This window comes from Perca flavescens, chromosome 2 (genome assembly GCF_004354835.1).
Source record: "Perca flavescens isolate YP-PL-M2 chromosome 2, PFLA_1.0, whole genome shotgun sequence".
Classification (NCBI taxonomy): domain Eukaryota; kingdom Metazoa; phylum Chordata; class Actinopteri; order Perciformes; family Percidae; genus Perca; species Perca flavescens.
The window spans coordinates 33,773,622-33,796,034 of record NC_041332.1 but is presented as its reverse complement, the minus strand read 5'-3'; the positions used below and the strand labels follow the sequence as shown (position 1 = coordinate 33,796,034).

The window sequence follows — 22,413 nt, the reverse complement described above, 5'->3', positions numbered from 1 at the left end:
CAGCACCATAGTGCTTGTTTGTACAGCATTTTAGTCAGCTTAAACTGTGTTTAAATGTGCTCTAGAAATAAACTTTACTTACGAAAGTACACTACATACGATGCTGAAGTTGGCATCCGATTTGCAGCTTCCGATTCGGTAGTTAAGGGGAAATTTAAGGGGAACTTTAAACTGTCCGATGATTTTTTGAACCTCTTACTGTTTTGAATGAGTGTTAGTCATTAAGGTAAATTATTAATTATGTCTAAAACACACTTTTAGATTTGTGAAAGCTTTATTGTCTTTATGAGAACACAATAAAGGTAGATTTCACCGTTTTTTTTTCATATGTAGACCACATTGGAGCAGGTCCAGATCCAAAACCGCAATACCTACCTAGACAATAAAGCTTTCACAAATCTAAAAGTGTGTTGTAGACATAATTAATAATATACCTTAATGACTAACACTCATTCAATACAGTAAGAGGTTCAAAAAACGGAGGATCAGCAATGTAAATTGTTTCCCTGCTGAATCGGACAGTTTTAAGTTCCCCTTAAATTTTCCCTTAACCGAATCGAAAGCTGGGAATCGGATGCCAACTTCAGCGTCGTAAAGTACATAACCCTTGTTTTGTCCTTCGGGTCACTGGGACCCGAAGGACAACACAAAGATCCTCTCTCTAAAGCGTCTCTGGTTGTTTAAAGCATAAGCAGGCACGAACATAGGGCACGAAGCAGGCAGCCGCCGCCTAACCTCTATATAACATAAAGGTCAAGTCAGAGGTTAAATACTTGGGGATTGTTATTTCCAAGGATAAGACAACGTCAGACAAAATGAATATATGGAACAATATAGAAACATGTAAATTAATCTTAGGTGGCTGCAAAGAGATATCACTATTTTTGGGAGAGTTTTGTTATCTAAAATCAATTTTAATTTTATATGGAGAAACAAATGTCAGTACATAAGGAAAATCGACATGGTTAAAAACTATGAAGATGGAGGTGCGAAGGCCATTGATTTTGATATAATGAATGGTGTCTTGAAATTGAAATGGTTAAAATCTTTTATTAATAACAGGCAGTCCTTTTGGTTTACTGTCCCCAATTTGATATTTTCAAAAATGGGTGGTATAGATTTTCTGCTGCGATGCGATTTTGAATGCAATTCGTTACCAGTCAAACTTTCTGTTTTCCATCAGCAGGTCCTTCTTTATTGGAAGTTGATCTACAAACATAATTTTACACCTCATAATACTCCAATTTGGAATAATAGATACATTTTGATAAGCAGAAAATCTGTGTACATGGAGGAATGGAAATCCAAGGGAATCTGGGCAATTGCTAATTTTATGGATAGTAATGGTCTCTTGTTACAGCATGAGGAGTTTTGTGAGATATCAACTTCAATGCAATGTCAAGCGTTATGACAGATGGTTGAAAACTATACCAATGTCTCTGAAATCAATGGTGAGAGAAGATGTTAGGTACTCCAAGGTTTCTCCTGGTTTGAGGCAGCTCTGCATCCAAGGTATTGATTTCTGTGATTATAAATGTACCAACAAAGTTATTAGGAATATTTTATTGAAGGAATATTATCCCAATCCGGTTAAAAGACAATATATGATTAAAGAATTTGGTGATGGAGAGGTTAAGTAAATAAGGAAAAGTTATATCTCATTTCCTCTTCTCCCGAAGGTAAAAGAGATCAGTTTTAAAGTTTTAAATGAAATTTACCCGACAAACGAATTTTTAAGACTGAGATTCAATTTTGGTACTAATAACTGTGTTTTTTGTGAAAAAGAAATTGAGGATTTAGAACATGTTTTTTTCTGTGTGAGTCGGTGAAATCCTTCTGGAGAGATCTGCAGAGCTGGCTTCAGACCAGGGATATTGAGATACCATCTCTGACAATGAAGGATATAAAGTTTGGTGTCTTTGTTGAAGATAAGAAGGTAGATTTTGTTCTAAACAACTTGGTGCTGCTAGGAAAACATTTTATACATAAATGTAGATACTTTAAGACCAAACCCTCCCTGATCCATTGGAAGAATGAGTTCAATCTTTTGTGCAAGTCATTGAAACGGGTTAAAGATTAAAAAAAGCCCTTGAATTGATGGATTTATTTGAAATGTTTAATTTAATTTGAGATAGCCCTTTCTCTTTATTTATTAATTTTATTTTATATCACTCTTTAGGCTGATTTGTAAGATATAAGCTCCTAGGTTTTGTTTTATATGCTCGACCCGAGGCAACAGTTCTATTTTTTTTAGATGGATTTGTGATTGTGCCTTGTTTGTTTGTATTTCTATGTTCTGATTTAATAAAAATAAAAAAAAAAAGGCAGCCGCCGCCATTTTGAAAGGTGTCGGAGCTTCCGTCACCACGTGAGGAGGGAGGAAGTGAGTGAGGAGGGAGCATTGGGAGGGAGGAAGGAAGTGAGTGAGGAGGGAAGACGGAGCAATCGAGCGGAGCGGCTGAAGCAGGCGGACGAGCCTGGGCCATCATCATCACTCAACTCGTCTTGACTACCCGGGCTAACTTTAGCTACATGTGCTGAGGTCGAGGGGGGAACTGATCTCAACTGCAACAATGCCGACAGTTACTTTACCGCCGAAAGAGAACGCTCTCTTCAAAAGGATTTTGGTGAGTTAATTGTTAAAGAGCTGCATAACGACAGGTGTCGTCAATATAGGCAACTTACGAGTTTAAAGATTAATTTGCGGTACTGTCTGTAGCTCTCCGGCTGCTAGCTTCAGTTAGCAAAATGGCTCCATTGAATGGGCCAGCTAGCCCGGACCTGACATGCGCTGTCACCGAACGTAAAGCCAAAATGGTAGTTCTTGACTCTGTTGTTATTCTGACTGACGAGTTTGTGGTTATTGAAGTGCAGTACCACTAAAAGCATGTCGGTGCTTGTTTAAATAGCCAGACCTAGCTAACGTTCGTTACGAAAGGCCTCTCTACCTGTCACAAACAACCAATAAGTCGTGTTGCGGTAGTGTATGCTGTTAGTTAGCTTCTCAAACCTTCTCTTATAACGGTTTTGGCGTTTGTTTGTTGTTAACTGAATGCATAGCAGGTGTTTTACCGGAATATAATTGCACGTTTGATGGCCATGCTTACTAGCTGTGCGACCTCAGCTCCTGGCCATTTAACGTTAGCTAATTGGCTAACACTAGCCAACTAGCGTTAGCTAGATATCTTGGTTTAGCAGACTTTGGGTAATTGTCGGTCTTAATCTCTCACTCCTGGACCTAGGACTGCACATGTTTGCATCACCGGTCTTTGTTGGATTAGATCATGTGTGAAAACGAGAGGAAGCAAGGGACGGACCGATGCGACTGTGTCAGCAAATCTGTAGCTGCTTCAGGCCTGCTGAGCTCTGGCAGCTAGCTAGCTAACTTAGCTACCCACCCATCCATCCATCTTTCATATTTGAATCCTTGTGTCGCCCCTCTGTTTATTTGCTATCTGACCACATTTTTATAGTTGCGGATAAAGTTTTAATGGTTACAGGATATGATAGTTTATATGTAACAACACAGACATTAATAAAAACACAGAACATAAGACCTGATAAAACGGTGTGTGATTAAAAAATACAAGTGATTAAAGAGGAATAGAAATTAGTCGACTGATTTACTGTAGGAAAGAAAAAAAAACCTTTCCTGTAAAAGCAAGTTTTAGGAAGGGTTTCAAATGAAGGCAGAGTTTGCTAACTTCAGTTCCTCGGTTAGGGGGCTCTCACGGACATATGACCGTAACTGAGCTGTCTAGGAAGTTGTCATTTGCTGCATGTTAAACAAGTCTTCCTCTTCGTGCTTATAGATTGTCAGTGTGTGTTGTTAAACATCTCGGCAATGCATTGATATCTAGCTACATACTTAACATGATGTGTGCGGAGTACGTTGCCAGTGACCAGTTTAGTTTAAAGGCAGGGACTCTGCTGGGAGTTGGTGGCTTTCTCACTTATCAGCACATTGGCAGAGAGCATTCATTCACTCTACCTCTGGCAGGAAAACCACAGTTGTGTGACCTGCACCTGATCATGAAAAGTTAGAGCCTGTATTTTGCTGGTAGGCTATAGCTTTCCCTTGAACTGTTTGTGTTGGATTGAAGTTGTGTTTTTCTGATGTCACGCTTAATTATAGAACTCATCAATACATTTTTTTTTTTTTTTTTTTTTTAAAGACTTTTGAAAAATGTCCGTGGAACACAGTGCATACGTTAAATCACTTAGTGAATAAGAGCTACTATAAGGCATATATCAGAGTGTCACTTTTTTCTGCTAAACATTGTTCAAGACTTGTCTATCAAAAAAGTGAGGTGACCCATAGTTCTTGTTCCTAGTTAAGAAAAGATCTGAAATCGTTGTCTAGTTGAAATTGTTGTGTGAATGACAGCACCCAGAATAAAATGTCATTACCCTTTCTGCAGTGGGGATTTGATATGAGATTTGCAACTCTCTGGCTGTAGTCAGAAGTGGGCCACACCCCTATTTATTTTTGCTTTCCCAGACTGAGTGCCCAAATGCATTATTAGAAGTTGGCAGGTCTCCAATTTCTGCATGGCACTGAAGTTTCATAAGTTTCCATTTTGTTCTGTTGTGGTCCTGTTAGCCTAACATAAATGTGGACCTTGCACCATTAATCTCATTAAAATTGTGATTTTCATCAATGCTTTATTGCAGTCTTGTTCTGACATGAACATTTTTGTGGTGCATTTGAATTTGCAGGGCTTGACTTGCATCCAGCTAAGCGCTCCTAATTTCTCCCTAAGCTGCAGCAACAAATGACAAAAAACTGTGCTTGGGTGGGGGGGTGGGGGGGATGGGAGAGAGAGTCTAATAGGACTGATGGAGAATGTGAAAAGTCCCACAGTGCCACACAGAGCACTGACACAAACATTTTATTCTGACTAATGGCTGTAATTCTTTAATTTGGACTTCCAGGTATTTCCTTTCATTGCAGCGATACCTGTAGCAATACGCCCACACCAAGGGGGAGCCTTTTTTTTGTTTAGTGCTCAACATGCTGTGGGACAAGTTGAGTAGAGTGGAACTGAGTCAGCCTGTTGAAATGATTTATCCAGCACTGTCTAGATGGATTATGAGTAGTATTGGGTGTATAGAACAATAGAGGTGCCAGGTAGGCTTGGGCGATCTCTAATATTTTTAAATCATCCAGTCGTGGTTACTCTAGATCGCAGTCTGATAGGCCGGCTACACGTAATGGGAAATAAAATATAATGCATATGCAGAGCTACTTTCATCAATGAAACTGGCTACACCAGCTTGGCGGTCCTGCCTCTTGATTGGCTGACGTGCTGACATTCTTCTGGATTGATAGCATTAATTTCAAACCCTTGTGCTGATAAACGTGGCTCAGCTGGCGGACTTACCGCTTCACCCAAAACATCTCCTAAATGAACAGTAGGGCACAGATTCTAGGCATTATAGTTCTGATAGAAAGTAAGTCATAAATCGTTTTTATTATTGCATAAAATTAGAATTGTGATGAATAATCATCAGTAATGTGGATATAATGACAAAGTGGGTAAAGGCAAACAATAGAAAATGACATCACTTTAAAGTAATTCAGCCTTTAAAACCAGGAAAAGACAACAATTGTCGTATTACGATCTACAAAATCTAAGACGATATCTAGTCTCCTATCACGATATCGATATAATATCAATATTTATTTCCCAGCCCCCATTCTAAGATAATGAAGTTGGTTGACACCCTGGTACCATGTGAAAGGTTGTAGTACAATGTTGCAGCGTTATGCTCTTCAGTTAATGTCACTAATGTGAGTTGTAACTCCAAGACTCTTCTCCTCACCACCCTTCTTACGACATGATGTGAATGTGCCGTCAGTGCTTTGGGAAATATTTTCCCTAAATCTAACGGTTGCACTCCTTGCAGTGAGCCCTGCAGCTTAAAGCCCCGGCTTTGACAGATTCTCTCTGTAACTCTGGGGACAAGCTATTTTGGGTTAGGTAGAGAACTAGCTGGATAAGCACAGCTGGTGGTGCTAAATGGACAAGTAAAGCATAGTAGGGCTGGACGCTTATTCGTTAATCAAAATTCTGAAGCTGTCATCGACGTATTTTTCCGATGACGATCATTTTGATAATTTATTTCTGTTGATAGGGCTACATTCTCTTTAAAAAACATTCTACCGCGTGTGCAGGGTCCGAAATTAACACTTGTCAGTCACCAAATGCCGTGGCATGCCGACACGCACACACAAACACTGACACACACACACCAGCCACTACCTTCGGTTTACTGATAGCTAGCGTTTACCTCAGGCTAATGAATTAGCTAGTAAGTGCCTTTTTGGCAGCCAGCCTTCCAAAGAAAGTTAATTAGCAGTTAAGAAATAGATTTTACTGCCTACTTACATTTTTATCATGCAAAATAAGTTTAAAAAAAAACTGTATACACATTTTTATTTTTAAATGCCGTGTCCGTCGTCACTCACAATTTATTTTTATTTTTTTTAACTTTTCGTTCGTTTATCTTTCTCAAGGTAAAATGTACACTTAATCGTGATTTAGATTTTTAGGTCATATTGTGCAGCCCTAATGCATAGTACTACATTATGGGGGTGTGTATAAGCATCTGTATACTTGCATAATGCATGTGACTTTTTTGACACTTGTCGTAAACTACGCTGCACGTTGGCAGCAGGGGGATTTCTGACCGGCACTTTCTGTTCGCGACGAATCATAAAAAACAGCTCATACCGCAGGAACGGTATAACCGAAAATTTTAGTGGTTTTGAAACGTGACTTTTTCCGGTAACCAGCCCATGCCTACTGACAGCATTGTCTCTTTTTGCAAATGGTGTTATACCTTCCAATGTAACTTTCTGCAGGAGTTTTTTTCAGTACAAGTTATTATTAAAGACCCAATGCAAATCTAAGACTCTATGCATGGCTGTCATTAGATTCATTATGGAATGAATCAGGACAATGGAGAGCACTGAGTTCAACCAAACTTTTTCACTAGTTCTGTAACAATAACAATAGTTTTGATGTAATAGTTTGTTCCCCGTAATTTGGATTCTGCATGTGGAGAGAAATTGGTGTCAGTAAATGAGATGGTTTGGGTAAAGGTGATAAGGTTGTCCCATTGAGGCAAGTACTATGGCCGGCTGTGTGTGCACATCTCCTAATGTGTGTTCAGTTAGCCCCTTACAACCTGGAACAGATGGTCTTTTTACACATAGGCAACTGTTTTGCATCAGTATGCACAATTCTGTGTCACATTGTCCTATGCAGCTCAGTTTAGAGTGCAGTGTGTAGATAAAGCATCACCATCCAGCAACTGACAGGACATTCATCCTGTTTGTTCTGTCCTGAGCCCAAAGTCTCTGCTAATGGTACAATCCTCCACTTAGTTCAACAGTAAATTACTTCTAATTTCATAATCTACCTTGGCACCCTTACGTGAGGTTGACGTCATCCTTTTTCAACACGAGTGAAGTCGACAGTAGGACAACAAAATGCCATCTGCCAGCTTAACTCTTCCTATCGCGCACACACACACACACACTCACACACGATCATCTTAAAAAGAGAGGTGTAATGTTGAATGTGCAACTGCGTACTAAATATAACTTTAGGATAAAAAGCTGGTAATTTCTTTAAGTTGGTGTAATACGGTGTCTTAAAAAAGTAAAAAAAATGTATTTAAGCTTAGATGTGGGCAGTAGACAGATATGTTAATATGGATATAGATGCATCTTAATATGGATAGTTAGGGGGAATAATATTGTGCTGCTGTTGTAATGATAGAATTGCTGGTGGTGAACAACAATTACTCATTCTGTATTTATTGCCGGAACTCTGAAAGTAACCAAGACATCATTGTCTCTTAAAGACATTTATTTTAAATGTAATTTGTAGAATAATGTAACACACAGGTCGAGCTGTTGACATCTCTTGCTCCCAAGTAGCAGCTTGTATGTATGGATCACAAAAAAGTGAAATAACGACACGACAGTTCTCATGGTTTTTCTTCTTGCTAGGTTGAGCTAGTTGTTATGAGTCGGGACAAGGCTGTGAACTTCAGGATGAGTGTTACGCTGTAGTCATGGAAAACTTGAAAAAGTTTTTCAGGCCTGGGAAAGTCAGACTTGGTAAAATCCCTCACAGTGTTGGAAAAGTCATGGAATTTTTAGGTCTGTATTCAACCAAAGAAAATGTTTGACTGAAATTCTACCTACTCTTCAACCAAGTGATTGTTCGATGGGGTGGGGGAAAAAATGTTTTCTCCATATTAAATAGGCTGAATTGTCCACAGTGCACTGAGTGCATATCACCTGGTATCGCGTGTTTGTCAAAAAAAAAAATTTGTTCCTGAGGCCACTACGTTTTTAATGCTTCGAAACGGGAGCGCCGCATCGTCACACAATGCTGCAAACAACAGCAGCACGATGAGGCAACGAGCGTCTGTTCTGCGTTAGGCCTGTCACGATAACAAATTGTGCTGGACGATAAATTGTCCCAGAAATTATTGCGATAAACGATAATATTGTCATCGAGAGACCATTTGCATCAAATATAATGATAATGTCATAATAATAATAATAATAATAATAATAATAATAATAATACTACAGGTACACCTTTTCAAAGATCAATACACTTTTATTTCTAAAGAATATTTAACACTGGAACTGGAAGACATTTTAAATATCCACAATATGTCTTTGATCTCCTTTGGTATGTCGTCTTTCACGCTGATGTACAGTTGTGGAATTGCCATTTGTGACACGTAAGTTCTCAGACTAGAGACTACTACATTTTACAATTATTTAACACTAAATATTACATTTAAATAATATATAATTAATAAATAAAATCTATATGTATGGCTATCTGCCACGTGGCGAGTAAATGTACCAAAATAGTTCTGTTTTTCAGTCTTCATTTTGGCGAAGGTTCGGCTTCTGCTCCTCTGCAGGTCGGAGCTTCGAGGGGGCGGGCCGACGCGCGCGCGCGCGCGCGCGCGCCAACTCTGACATACTTTCCACACTCAGTGTCCACGGACAGCTGTAGGCTTGTACCGTTAATGTTCTGTGCATTGTCGGACACATGCAGCCACTTTCCTGAAACCGCTTGCGAGACTGACGAGTCTACAGCGGCGTGTATGTCCGAGCCCGTCTCCACAGTCTCCACCTGCAGGTTGTCAGCTGTGTGGTTTGGAATGAAAGGGAGAAAACGGGACGCCGAGTAACACGGTGGATGTCGCTGATATACTTTTTTTTTTTTTTTTTTTACGGCGCCTTAACTGCAAAGTGCTGCAGGAAACCCTGCTCCAACTCTCTCGCTCTCTCCGCCTGGAGTAGCCTACCGCCCACACAAAGACCATGCGACTGACAAGAGGGTTCACTCCTCGTTACGCTAAGGAACCGAGAGTGGTCCTCCAGTCTCTTTGGTAGAGAAAGAGAGGGAGAGATGAGGAAAATAAACTAGCATGCAAATGGAAATTATCGCGGCCGGAAAAATTATCGAGCTCATTTTTTTTTATCATGCGATAACTCGATTTATTGACTATCGCGACAGGCCTATTCTGCGTTATTCTAGTCGCAGAAAGTTGAAAAATAGGTAAACCTTTGCTCTCGTCAGTGTCAACTAGATTACCTGTCCAATCACAGTGGAGGCGGTGCAAAGACCAACCGTCACATCATACACATGTACAAGTGCTGAACAACAACGGAGGAGAAAAAATGACACTTTGACTGATAGAAATTGTCGTGAAATATTATGTAGCGTGTAGGCTACATATACTTACGTTGCCTAATTAAGCAAAATTAACTTCAGACTTGCATCCTGAAATGAGTTTATAATCCATTAAGTTCTTTTTTTTTTTTTTTTTTTTTTTTTTTTTTTAAAGTCAGGGAAAATTTCTGAAATTTTGTGAAATGTGAAGATGTGTGGCAACCCTGGTGTGATTTCTTTCTCCTTCCTTTCACAGCGATGTTACGAACACAAGCAGTACAGAAATGGGCTGAAGTTCTGCAAACAAATTCTATCCAACCCCAAGTTTGCAGAGCATGGAGGTAAGCAGCAGACGTACGGATGGAAAGATGGATGAAAAGGTTCTGCTGCCAATGGGCAATATGTACTGTATTTCTTACTGTCTGCTGTACCTGTATTGTCTCCCTGCAGAGACCCTGGCGATGAAGGGACTGACCCTGAACTGTCTGGGGAAGAAGGAGGAGGCCTACGACTTGGTGAGAAGAGGCCTGCGCAACGACCTCAGGAGCCACGTCTGTATCCTTATTCATGTCATGGCACACATCATTAGTGTGTAAGTGTAGGAGATATGCTCTGGGTTAAGCTGTTGTCACTACATTGTTCTCGCAGCACCTAAACAATTCTTGAAGTAAAATCAAGGAAATGAAGCTCATAAGTCTTGTTTAAAAAGGTCTTTTTAGGGTGCTTTCACACCTGACTCATTTAGTTTGCTTGAATCGCGCTAGAGTTCATCTTCCCCGTCTTTCGGATTGTTTGGGCAGGTGTGAATGCAGCAATTGCACTCGGATCTTGCAAACTGTAGATGCTTGCGATGCTTCTCTCACAGACTGCGTTCAGGCTCGCTGTCACTCGCGTTTCCGTGGTCAAACTAGCCGCCGCTAAGACAGACACCGGCAGAGCAGAGCGACGTCTCAGTGAGCAGGCGTAGTAACGTTGCCCGTGAAACAATGTCTGAATTTTATTTTAAAATGAAATGAGTTGGTTTGAACATGGAGAAAGAAATATGCACTGGTCCAGAACATAGGACCTTCTTCCTGTATTTAGTTTTCTTGCTCCCGCCCCAGACCAATAAGCGCTGGTAGTGATGCATTTTGGTACGCTTGGATTTTTCTCCATGTGAAACGAAACCGAATCGCAGGGGAAAACGCTCAAGTTCACAAACTCATTAACCGATTCGGACCAGAGCAAACAAACTATATTACTATTATTACTCATTCACAAAGAAAATTGGTGTCCTTTTTAAAGGTTGGATTTCCAATTTTTTTTTTTTTTTTTTTTTTTTTTTTTAACAAATTAAGGCATTAAGATCAATTTCCAAAAGATGATTTTTTTATATATATACTTTTTTTTTTAATTCCTCTTTTTAGTCAACTTTAGCATGGGTGTATTCCCTTATGCTTAGCACTGTGTGAAAACGCCCTAAAATAATTGAATTTTAAACTTTGAAAAAAATGGTGCAAGAACCTTGATTTAAGACCTTCAGCTGCTGTGTATTTTGTAAAATGAGTGAATGTGTGTCTGATGCCACAGGACCTTGGGATGCCACACATTGTGCTGAGGAGCTTTTGTCTATGTTGAGCATAAGCAGCACGTCCTCTTGCTGTTGCTCTTTTTCTGCCTATCTCTCTCCCTCCCGGTGACTCCCAGTCCTGGGGGAAATCTGTGCACATTTTCAGCAGTAGTGCTGGGCAGACTAAGCCTAAAGTCAACATATCTCTGAGCAGACAACACACTGCTATCTTTTTTTTAGCTTCACCAGTCATGTCTTATCTTGAGAGCCTGTGGCAAAAATGTCTTATTTAAGTGGTGTATACTTTAAGGGATACATGCTGATATACCGAGAGCAGGGATTTAACATCCATCCATCCATCTTCGTCCGCTTATCATGTGTCGGGTCGCGGGGGGAGCAGCTCCAGCAGGGGACCCCAAACTTCCCTTTCCCGAGCAACATTAACCAGCTCCGACTGGGGATCCCGGCGTTCCCAGGCCAGGTTGGAGATATAATCCCTCCACCTGGTCCTGGGTCTTCCCCGAGGCCTCCTCCCAGCTGGACGTGCCTGGAACACCTCCCTAGGGAGGCGCCCAGGGGGCATCCTTACCAGATGCCCGAACCACCTCAACTGGCTCCTTTCGACGCAAAGAGCAGCGGCTCTCTCCGAGCTCCTCACGGATGACTGAGCTTCTCACCCTATCTCTAAGGGAGACGCCAGCCACCCTCCTGAGGAAACCCATTTCGCTGCTTGTACCCTGGATCTCGTTCTTTCGGTCATGACCCAGCCTTCATGACCATAGGTGAGGGTAGGGCGAAAACTGACCCGGTAGATCGAGAGCTTTGCCTTCTGGCTCAGCTCTCTTTTTCGTCCTGGCGGTGCGATAGATTGAATTCAATACCGCACCCGCTGCGCCCGATTCTCCGACCAATCTCCCGCTCCATTGTCCCCTCACTCGCAAACAAAACCCCAAGGTACTTGAACTCCTTCACTTGGGGTAAGGACTCATTCCCTACCTGGAGAAGGCATTCCATCGGTTTCCTGCTGAGATTTAACAAATCATTTTTATTTATAGTTAGTGATTTTGATAATTTATTTTAGCAATTGGGGCTCTAGGGAATTGTGGTGGACATTTTTCATTATTTTCTGACCTTTTTTTTCATAGACTAAAGAATTAATCGATTAATGAAAATGTGGGGAATTAGTTTCTTTTATATTTATTTAAAACCAAGTCAGCAGTGACTGTTCTTGAACACGTGTTCAGGTGTACACCCACAGTCATGGGTGTGTGCTGCTAACGTTAACCAATGGCTTGAGCAGTTTTATTTTATTTTGTGTTTATTTTTCCCCCCTCCAGTTTTGAAATTGTCAGCAGAATGTGACTTATTCAAGAAGTTAACATTTAAGAAAAACATGTTACAGAACCAACATTCAAGTGATTGATACATGGATCAGTCAAATCAGTAGTCCCCTCTAACCAGGAGAGGTTTATTGGGCCACAGTGACCCCCAGTAACCAAAACATCTCTGTGTACCTTTTTGATAGTAGTTTGATAACATCAAATTATATGGAGATGGTTCCTTAACTCCATGTGCGTCCCAGGCTGGCACGTATACGGCCTACTGCAGCGCTCGGATAAGAAGTACGACGAGGCCATCAAGTGTTACCGCAACGCTCTGAAGTGGGACAAGGACAACCTGCAGATCCTCCGAGACCTGTCCCTGCTGCAGATCCAGATGAGAGACCTGGAGGGCTACAGGGTGAGGACTGACAAGGGAACTTACTATGAGTGGATGGTTTTTATCCTGGTAAATAATTATTCTGAGAGATATATCTTGGATTATCATAATGAACAGCCATTTTCAGTCATCCTGCCCCACTCGGGGCACAGGTTCAGCCGTGAAACGGCATGCCTTAGAGTCCACGGCCAGCTGTGGATGCAGATATAAGAAATATGGTTACTTTTGTTTGTAATGCAAGAATAAAACCAACCTACATAATTTGTGGGCAAAGAACTTTTCTGGAATACACCCTTCCTTCTGTCGCTCTGCCTTGTCTGGTTTGGAGAGGACGGAGCATATCAGCAGGTGGATATCAGGTCGCAGTCAGGCGTAACAATGTAGAACCGCTCTCGCGGGACACAGGCTGGGATTTAGATGCTTACTTAGTGAGAGGTATGATGAAAGGTCTGGTGGAAAGGATTACAAATATGGATGACAGAGTAAGCGATTTTTAGTTCTCCCTTAACCAGCTAGTAACAAACTGGTGACAATACCATGAATCAGCAAATTGTATTGTACTTCTTCACTTTGTGCCGCCTCTTTTCCTCCTACTTTATCTCTCCAGCTACACATCGTCACATTACGAATCCTTTGGGCCACACAAGAGAGTCTTGGTTCTGATGGTAAGCACAGCTAAATAAACTTGTGTTGGCATATTTTTGTTCTGTAGGAGACACGATACCAGCTGTTGCAGCTGCGGCCAGCACAGCGGGCCTCCTGGATTGGCTACGCCATCGCCTATCATCTCCTGGAAGACTACGAGATGGCTGCAAAGATCGTTGAGGAGTTCAGGAAAACGCAACAGGTTAGACTCGATGACGGCTCAGCAATTTTCTTTATATAAAGTCTGTCGCTGTCATTCTTCACACATGAGGTGAGATGATTAGGAATTATGATTAGACCTGAGAAACTGCGGTAACACAGAGCCATGCGTATGAATTGTTTGGGTTTCTCAGATGCTGTGCCACACACTGCAGCGTAAGGAGTAACGGGATTACTTCTGTTGTCTGTCGCGTGTGTTTGACTTGCTTACAAGTTACAGTGTGCGCTTTTAAGCCTTTTTTCAGTTCTTCCCCTCAAAAGTTTTAAATATGGGTGTTGTCTGTATCGGTCACAACTACAATAGAACTCACTCTTTCCCTCTCTCTGGCTTGCTCCTGATAAGACCGATCTGCTTCCTGTCTTTGTGCCATCTATGTAATACAACCAGCTAGTGTGAATAGGCAACTGCGAATAATGAAGAATAATGCAGTGTTTTCTGAACAGCGTAGATGCAGTCCACCCAGCAGCTGCAGTAGTTTTTCACTGTTGCTTGTAGAAAATGTTGACTTCGCTAACCCCCCGCCCCCTCCGTTTGTTTGTCCAGACGTCTCCAGACAAAGTGGACTATGAATACAGCGAGCTACTGCTGTACCAGAACCAGGTGCTGAGGGAAGCAGGCCTGTACAAGGAGGCCCTGGAGCATCTGTCCAACTATGAGAAACAGATCTGTGACAAACTGGCTGTGGAGGAGACACGAGGTGAGTCACTGTGCTCCACTGTTACTCTGTCAATGTCAGCACTCGGAAGGCTACTGTGCCGCAGACAGCCAAAGACACATACGTTTGCAGCCTAGAGCAGCTCCGGGGAGTGACCAGAGCTGGGTTAGGAACGTAGGTAGCAGATATTACACATCACATCGTCTACACTGAAGTTGCAAAACCACCCATTGTTTCTGCTGGTAACATTTTGCCGTCCGTAAAAAAACAAAACCCTACCGATGTGCATTCAACCCACGTTGAACTCGTTCATATGAGTCAACCGTCGCTCTGTTTGTCACCGTCAGTAGGGAATCCAGGCTGCAGTGTATGGGGTGACCCCAAATAATTATAATAAATAAAACCGCAAGCGGCAATTCCCGGGTTCAGTCCCTTTCTCGGCCAACCAAAGGAAGCAGCCCAGTCGCCAAAATCAAAGCAGCATTGAGCAGATTTCGGGCTTTACAAATCTGAGTAAAGATGCTTCAGCTGGTTTAATTCTGCAGAAAATAGGGTGAGACCAAGCACACGCCTCTTTCAACAATACAATGGATGCAGCAATTTAATAAGTCACGCCGTTTTGCCCCCTTTAACGTATTTCAACGTAAATTGGTACGTACATTCAGGTCTTCGTGCCAGATGTCTCCTTTTGAGTTTAAGCAGGACTGCTTAAGAAGAACTTGAGTTATGGACAATTCCCTGCTAAACCCGACCTTTACGAAGTTCTTCGATTGATGGCGGCATGTTTTTTTTCACCAATCTTGCTCATTTATAGTAGAAATGTGCATCTCAGTCCCGCTATGCTGTATACCAATTTTGGTGTTGACAGAATCAAAATTGACAAAAGTATATTCATTTAAGTTTTTCACATTATGCAAATTAGCAAAAAAAACTGTTGTGGTGGATGTTTATGGTCCAAGAGGCTTTTCTGTAGAGCACATTGAGCAGGACTTGTGTGAGAAATTCCAAGTCAGACTCACCGTGTAAGTGGCGTGGCCTTTCAAAGTTTGGGACTTAAGTTATAGCGCCACCATCAGGCCAAAGGGCATCATATTTTATGGGAAGCAGTAGCACATCACTTTTTGTCAGTTGAATTTGACTCATTCTGTGGACTTTTTTAAATTATTTATTTTTTTAAATATGATTTATTTATTGAGTTTACAACAAACAAACAAAAACTGAAAGAAACTCACAGACGAAACCTACTGTGTGCTGCTAGTACAGGGAGAAAACGTGAGCCACAAGAAGGTGCAGTTCAGTGGGCTGTTTAGCCAGTGGGGGGGGCATCCAGCCGGAGGGACTGGACATGCTCTTGAAAGGGTTGCCAAATCTTAAAAAAAAAACATTTCATTGGAGCCACGGAGGGAGTGTTTGATTTTCTAATTTCATAAAGGATAATGCATCCCTTATCCAATGGGTGTGGGATGACATGCCTCGCTAATAATGTGAGAAAAGCCACCTGTTCGGTGAAGTAGGATGGCGGTGTGTTGGTAGCGGGCAGGACACCGAAAAGGCCTACTAAGGGTGATTTGGAGGACTTTGGTAGATGTGATGGCCGAAAGTGAGTCAAATACCGAATTCCAGAACCGAGAGAGAGCGGGACCGGTCCAAAACATGTGACTGAGGTTAGCTGGTCCTAAGGGACACTTATGGCAATTTGGATCGGTGCCCGGATAAATGCGAGAGAGTTCGCTTTTAGACCAGTGAACTCTGAATTACTTTGTACTGCAAAAACCCCATGCCGGGCGCAAATAGATGATGCCTTTCTATGGACTTTGACCCCTAAGCTCTTCTCTCGTGTTTCTATAGGAGAGGTACTGTTGAAGTTGGAGCGTCTGGATGAGGCAACCGAAGTCTACCGCCGTCTGCAAGAGAGGAACCCCGAGAACTGGGCCTATTACCGTGGCTTGGAAAATGCCCTAAAGCCAAGTATGACACATTAGGAACACCAGCATCATCTTCACTGACTCTTAAAATATTCACATTCATTGTACAATCTACAATTGTCAACCCTACTGAATTGTTTTTTTTCTTTCTCCAGGCTGTGTAGAAGAGAGACAGAAGATCTATGAAGACGCCTGGGAGAAGTTTCCCAAAGGACTGGTTCCTCGCCGGCTGCCCCTCAACTTCCTCTCTGGTGTGGCCAATAAATCGTTGACTTCAGTTAAAATATCCATTTGTGTCGTAGGAGTAAATGAACAAGCCAGCAGCTGTCTTCAGCTTCAGTTGTTTGATTGGATTCATGCTATTTGGGTTCTCAGTTTTTACTCCACTTGTAATTGAAGTTACCCGTTTGTCAGGTTTTCTGATCTTCTCCTTCTCACCGTATTTCCCTGCAGGTGAGAAGTTCAGAGAGTGTCTGGACAGGTATCTGCGGTTGAACTTCAGTAAAGGCTGTCCGCCCGTCTTCACCACCCTCAAATCACTGTACAACAACAAAGAAAAGGTGACAGCACTGCTGCTGGATATGCCAGATGACTGCTCTAAATCAAAATGACACTTTTTTTTTCCTCTCTTTAAACCATCTTACCTAATGCACTGATGGAAGTGGGGTCAATCTGAAGCAAAGTGTTCTAGATTTAACTTGTGTATTAAGTATTGTGTACTGCAGGTGAGGTAATGTACTCTGTCCTCCTTTCTCGTTGCAGGTGGCAATAATAGAGGAGTTGGTGGTCGGCTATGAAACCACATTAAAAAGCTGTAGAATGTTCAACCAGAACGGTGAGGACAAAATGTATAAATCGGGATTATAATACTGGATTTAATGTCTCTCTAATGAACAATATTCAGTGTGTGGTCATCTTGCTGAGGAGTTGGACGTGTGCAACAGCTCACTGGCTGCTCCTTGTTCCATTTCTCCCTGCGAAATCGAAACGGTTCCGCTGACCAGAAAAGCCCAAAATAACAGTATAGCTTTGTGGACACATTTTGGATGAACAGTTGCGGTCAGTGCTAACCTTGGTGACAAATGCATGGCGTTTCCTGAGACTGCTTCAAAATTTAGGCTGCCCCATGTTTTGCACGTTGAACACTTTTAATGTGAAGCAGCAGTTGGAAATGTTTGTTTTGCATTAGCAGTTGCTTAATGCAGCTGTGAAACTGCTATGGGAGAGTCAACCGTAAACGGTGAGGCCGAAACCAATAATATATCATTAAAAAGCTAAAACTGAAAATGCAAATTTTTCTGTGAATCCATATCCCTTGAATGGCAGAGTCCACCACCAAACAAAAAAATTAAGAGCGGTGGTTGCAGAATGAAAATACATTAAATGGCTATTACAGAAAAATGAAGACTTCAAAAAGTATCCAAAACCGGGTCTGATTTCATTCAATTACTAAAGGATCATAACCGACATTTCTCATTTCTGTTAAAAAGGTTAACTGCTGCAGTCTTTGGTTTACATCCCTGAAGACGTAAACTTACACAATCTCTTTGCACTCGCAGATGACGGTAAGGAGGAACCACCGACCACGTTGCTCTGGGTGCAGTACTTCCTGGCACAGCACTACAACATAATTGGCCAACAGACACTGGCTCTAGAATACATAAATGCAGCCATTGAGAGCACGCCTACACTCATCGAACTCTTCCTTATCAAGGCCAAGATTTACAAGGTAAAATACGCCACATTTGTACACGTGTTTACTGTTGTAACAGAAGCCGGATGTTGCTGTGCTGCTTGTCTTGACTGTTGGATTGACCTTTCTCCTCCTGCAGCATGCTGGGAACATCAAAGAGGCTGCTCAGTGGATGGATGAGGCCCAGGCTCTGGACACCGCTGACAGATTCATCAACTCCAAGTGTGCCAAGTACATGCTGAAGGCTGGCATGGTCAAAGAGGCCGAGGAAATGTGCTCCAAGTTCACACGGGTGAGAAAAACTGTCTGTGGGTTTGCACACACATACACACAGACAGCTGAGGATTGGTTGCTTGTGCCAAGCCACTGAAAAGCTTTTTGATTCAGAAAACAGTGACGCTATTGAGATTTAGTTAAAGTTACTACTGCCCACCACTGCTAGAAATACAAGTTGTATTTGTCACGGTGACGCAGTCGCCGCCGGTTTAAGCCTGTTCCAGACCGGGCAAAATCAACCCAACTCTAGTCTCCTACGAATTTTGCATAGGAGACTAGAGCAGCAGTTGACATGATAATGGAGCATGTCACTGTTTTGTCATTTACTTTGCTAATGTATGTGTTTTGCATTGTTTTTGTCCAGGAGGGAGCCTCGGCAGTGGAGAACCTCAACGAGATGCAGTGTATGTGGTTCCAGACGGAGTGTGCACTCGCCTACAAGTCCATGAACAAGTTTGGGGAGGCCCTCAAGAAGTGCCACGAGATTGAAAGGGTGAGCCCTTATTAACATGGGATACTTTGTGTATTAATGCATGCAATGTTTGCATTAGACTCCTGAGCCAATCCTTGATTTAAAAAATAAATAATTTTTACATCTTCGTCCTCCTTACTTCCCTCTCTCATCAGCATTTTGTGGAGATAACAGACGACCAGTTTGATTTCCACACCTACTGCATGAGGAAGATGACGCTACGCTCCTACGTGGACCTTCTGAAGCTGGAGGACGTGCTCCGGATGCATCCCTTCTACTACAAGGCTGCCATCTGCGCCATCCAGATCTACCTGAGCCTCCACGACAATCCCCTGACTGACGACAGCAAGGAGCTGCAGGCCGAATCTGGTGAGAGCCTGGCCCATTTGCACCATTGAGTTTACTTGTATATTTTAAATGCTCTCCTGGACCAGGGTTTCCGCAATGTCTTAAAAAGTCTAAAATTTCAAAAGCAACATTTTAGGCCTTAAAAATTCTTAAATTCGCAGAAGTATTGTGTTCTAGGTCTTAAATCATTTTAAACCGGTCTTAATTTTCCTACGTCCATGTAATGCTACCTCTAATGCTCATTGAAATGTTTTCTTTTTTTTTTTTTATTCTGTGGTGTTGTAGTTCTCTCTTTTGCTAGTCCAAACATAATTGGCTGTATAGGTACAGATTATTATTATTACTGTCACTTTTATTCTATTTGAATAATTTCATTTACTTTGCAAGTACTGTTATGACTCTGCATTTCGTTGTACTTTGTCGTGATATAGATCTTCATAATGGTCTTAAAAAGGTCTTTAAAAGTCTTAAATTTGACTTGTTGAAACCTGCAGTAACCCTGTGGACAAGAAAAAGATGAAATGTAGTACATTTAGTCCATCATTAACACCCCGCTCTCTTCTCCAGCTAACCTCTCGGACAAAGAGCTGAAGAAGCTGAGAAACAAGCAGCGGAGAGCCCAGAAAAAGGCCCAGCTGGAGGAGGAGAAGAAAAACGCAGAGAAGGAGAAGCAGCTCAAGAACCAGAAGAAGAAGAAGGAGGATGATGACGAGGAGATCGGAGGGCCCAAGGAGGAGCTAATACCTGACAAGCTGGTCAAGGTTAGAGAGAGAGAGAAACGCTGCTTACACGGGTACACTTAGAATAGCGTGCGATCAGAGTCCGTTAAAGTGATGCGAGTTCCCTCTCTGGCACTTCCTGTTTACAGGTAGAAAATCCACTGGAAGAAGCTGTTAAGTTCCTGATGCCTCTCAAACACTTGGTCAAGGACAAAATAGACACACAACTGCTGGCCTTTGAGATCTACTTCAGGAAAGGTTGGCAAGCACATTTCAAATGATACTTCATTGACTTTTCTTTAGTTCTTACCATGTTGATACTCTGTCCCTCACTTTTCATTTCTGCTTCACACAGATTTACAATCGGTCTTCTCTTTTCAGAAAAATACTTGTTGATGCTCCAATCGGTGAAGAGAGCGTTGGCCATTGACCCAGACCACCCATGGTTGCACCAGTGTCTAGTACGCTTCTTTAAAGGAGGTGAGACTGGGTTCTTTATTAAAAACATTTGAATCACCATGCACCTGTAGTAAATATTTAGTTGGTTGCGTGTCCTTCCGTTTTTAATATGCCTTTTTTCTGTATTTATGTATGTCCTATTTGTTTTCTACATTCCTCATATCTCTCTCTCATCTTCTTCTTTTCCCTTCTTTCAGTCTCTGAGAGCAAGGAGCTGCTGGAGGTAGTCCGGACGGTGCTGAAGCAGGAGATCACCCGGCTCTTTGGAGACAGCAACGCCATGAGCTTCAACCAGGCCTACCTCAACAAGCACTCCAACTCCATACCACACCGACTGGCTGGTACGCTTCTCTCACACGCAGTGTTGTTAAAAGGAAAGGTTCACATTTATCACCGCGCTTGGTGTGAACACACATTAGGAAGAATCCAATCTGATAACCCAGCGGCAGTGGCCAATATTTTGGGGGTTCCGGTGTAGCCAGACAATAGCCGATGGGTTCCAAGATTGCATTTTGGCCATTGCCTTCTGCCTCTTTTGCTCTCCACACTGACCGTTTACCTGCATGCAACCAAAGCCTGCTCAAACGTGATTGGTCAATGCTACTCAGAAATGGAAACCAGAATGCTTCCAATACCAAAATCTTGTCCCGTTGCCTACAGATTCTGCATCCATACAGTGCTAAGCATAAGTGAATACACCCGTGCTAAAGTTGACTAAAAATAGGAATAAAAAAATCATCTCTTGGAAATTGAGCTTAATGCATGAGTGTTGGAAGAGTGATTTCAATTTTGTATGAAGGTTTTCTGATGGGCAGAGGAAGCTCTCAATCCTGTATATTAGAAATAAATAGGAAAAAACAAAAGTCTTGCTTCTCCAAGTCATATTCTTGATTTAGTTTTTAAAGTTTTGTTGTTCTTTCCCTGCAGCTGCTAAGATGATGGTGTATCTGGACTCGTCGACAGAAATGAAGGCTATAGAGCTGGCCACTGCACTAGATGAGTCCCTCGACAACCGAAGCATACAGGTACGCATTTATAGAATAAATTATTGTGACAACTGTTTGGTGAAAAGGAGTATATATAAAATGTTAGCAATTATACATGGATACCACAGTGGATTTACATAGCGATGTAGTCCTTATATAAATGATTACCTTAATTAATATATGGTACACAGAGTGTAGCCCATATTTCACCTCTACCCTACAGTAAATTGTGTATATAGCTCTGCTGATGGATCAGTATTAAGGTAGACTTTTCTTCATCTTTTCTTCTTTTAAGAAATAAAATAAATTCCCCAATTTTTCTTGATCCTTTCTCTTCAGATCTGCACGAAGGTCCTGGAGTGTCTTCGGGGCGCCGCGCTGGGCGACTGTAAGGAGCGTGCGGAGTCGTACCGCGCAGAGTGTCGCAAGCTTTACCCCTACACATTAGCTTTCACGCCTCCCGGATACGAGGAGAACACAAAGGTCGCCAATGGAGACGTTTCCACGGAAACGGAGGAGCTAGCCAATGATATGTGAGCGCAGCAGAACAGTGGATGAGAAAAGGAATTGGGCCGAGCACGGAGCCTTGTGGTACGCCTGGCAGCCATTTTGTAGAGCCAGACGTGGGAGGCAAAAAAAGGGGTTTGTTCTTTGGCTCAGCTTAATCGGGTCTGTCCTGGCTTGGCTTGGCTCTCTCCCACATGGTGAAAATCAGGACTGTGTGCGTGTGTGTGTGTGTGTGTGTGTTGAGAGCATGTGTGCGGTTGTGTATATTTGTGGGGGGGTGGGTGGGGGGGGCGGAGAGGAAGATAACAGAATGGCCATTTTACTTTTTTAATAAAGCTGACAACCAAGCTGAATATGAAAATGCAGTTATTGGCATACTGTGAGGGACTGGCTCGGACTGTCTGTTTCCTCGGAGATGATCGATAACGGTGACAGCAACCACTCGAGTTTGACTCGGTGCTGTTCCAATACGCCTATCGCATACTGCGTTCCCCTAATTTTAAAAAGCTAATTTAAATGAA

The 22,413-nt window shown here is 42.2% G+C and overlaps 1 protein-coding gene across 1 annotated transcript; it reads left to right on the top strand.

The window, feature by feature from the left end:
* Positions 1 to 2,391: 2,391 nt before the first annotated feature.
* On the top strand, positions 2,392 to 22,158 carry naa15b (N-alpha-acetyltransferase 15, NatA auxiliary subunit b). The gene is made up of 20 exons (XM_028595719.1): positions 2,392 to 2,627; positions 9,976 to 10,060; positions 10,170 to 10,274; positions 12,851 to 13,008; positions 13,700 to 13,834; positions 14,396 to 14,549; positions 16,356 to 16,475; positions 16,588 to 16,683; positions 16,886 to 16,992; positions 17,195 to 17,267; positions 17,992 to 18,161; positions 18,265 to 18,417; positions 18,766 to 18,894; positions 19,029 to 19,242; positions 19,789 to 19,982; positions 20,090 to 20,198; positions 20,322 to 20,420; positions 20,597 to 20,740; positions 21,327 to 21,424; positions 21,725 to 22,158. The coding sequence occupies exons 1-20, from the start codon at positions 2,574 to 2,576 to the stop codon at positions 21,920 to 21,922; spliced, it is 2,595 nt and encodes an 864-aa protein (XP_028451520.1). The 5' UTR covers positions 2,392 to 2,573; the 3' UTR covers positions 21,923 to 22,158.
* Positions 22,159 to 22,413: the final 255 nt, after the last annotated feature.

What these genes read in the sequence shown, in the direction of transcription:
- naa15b (XM_028595719.1), top strand. Translation starts at nt 2,574, where the DNA reads ATGCCGACAGTTACTTTACCGCCGAAAGAGAACGCTCTCTTCAAAAGG. An exon ending in CAAGTTTGCAGAGCATGGAG is followed by an intron (nt 10,061 to 10,169) that starts GTAAGCAGCAGA and finishes GTCTCCCTGCAG; the next exon opens with AGACCCTGGCGATGAAGGGA. An exon ending in GGAGCTGCAGGCCGAATCTG is followed by an intron (nt 19,243 to 19,788) that starts GTGAGAGCCTGG and finishes TCTCTTCTCCAG; the next exon opens with CTAACCTCTCGGACAAAGAG.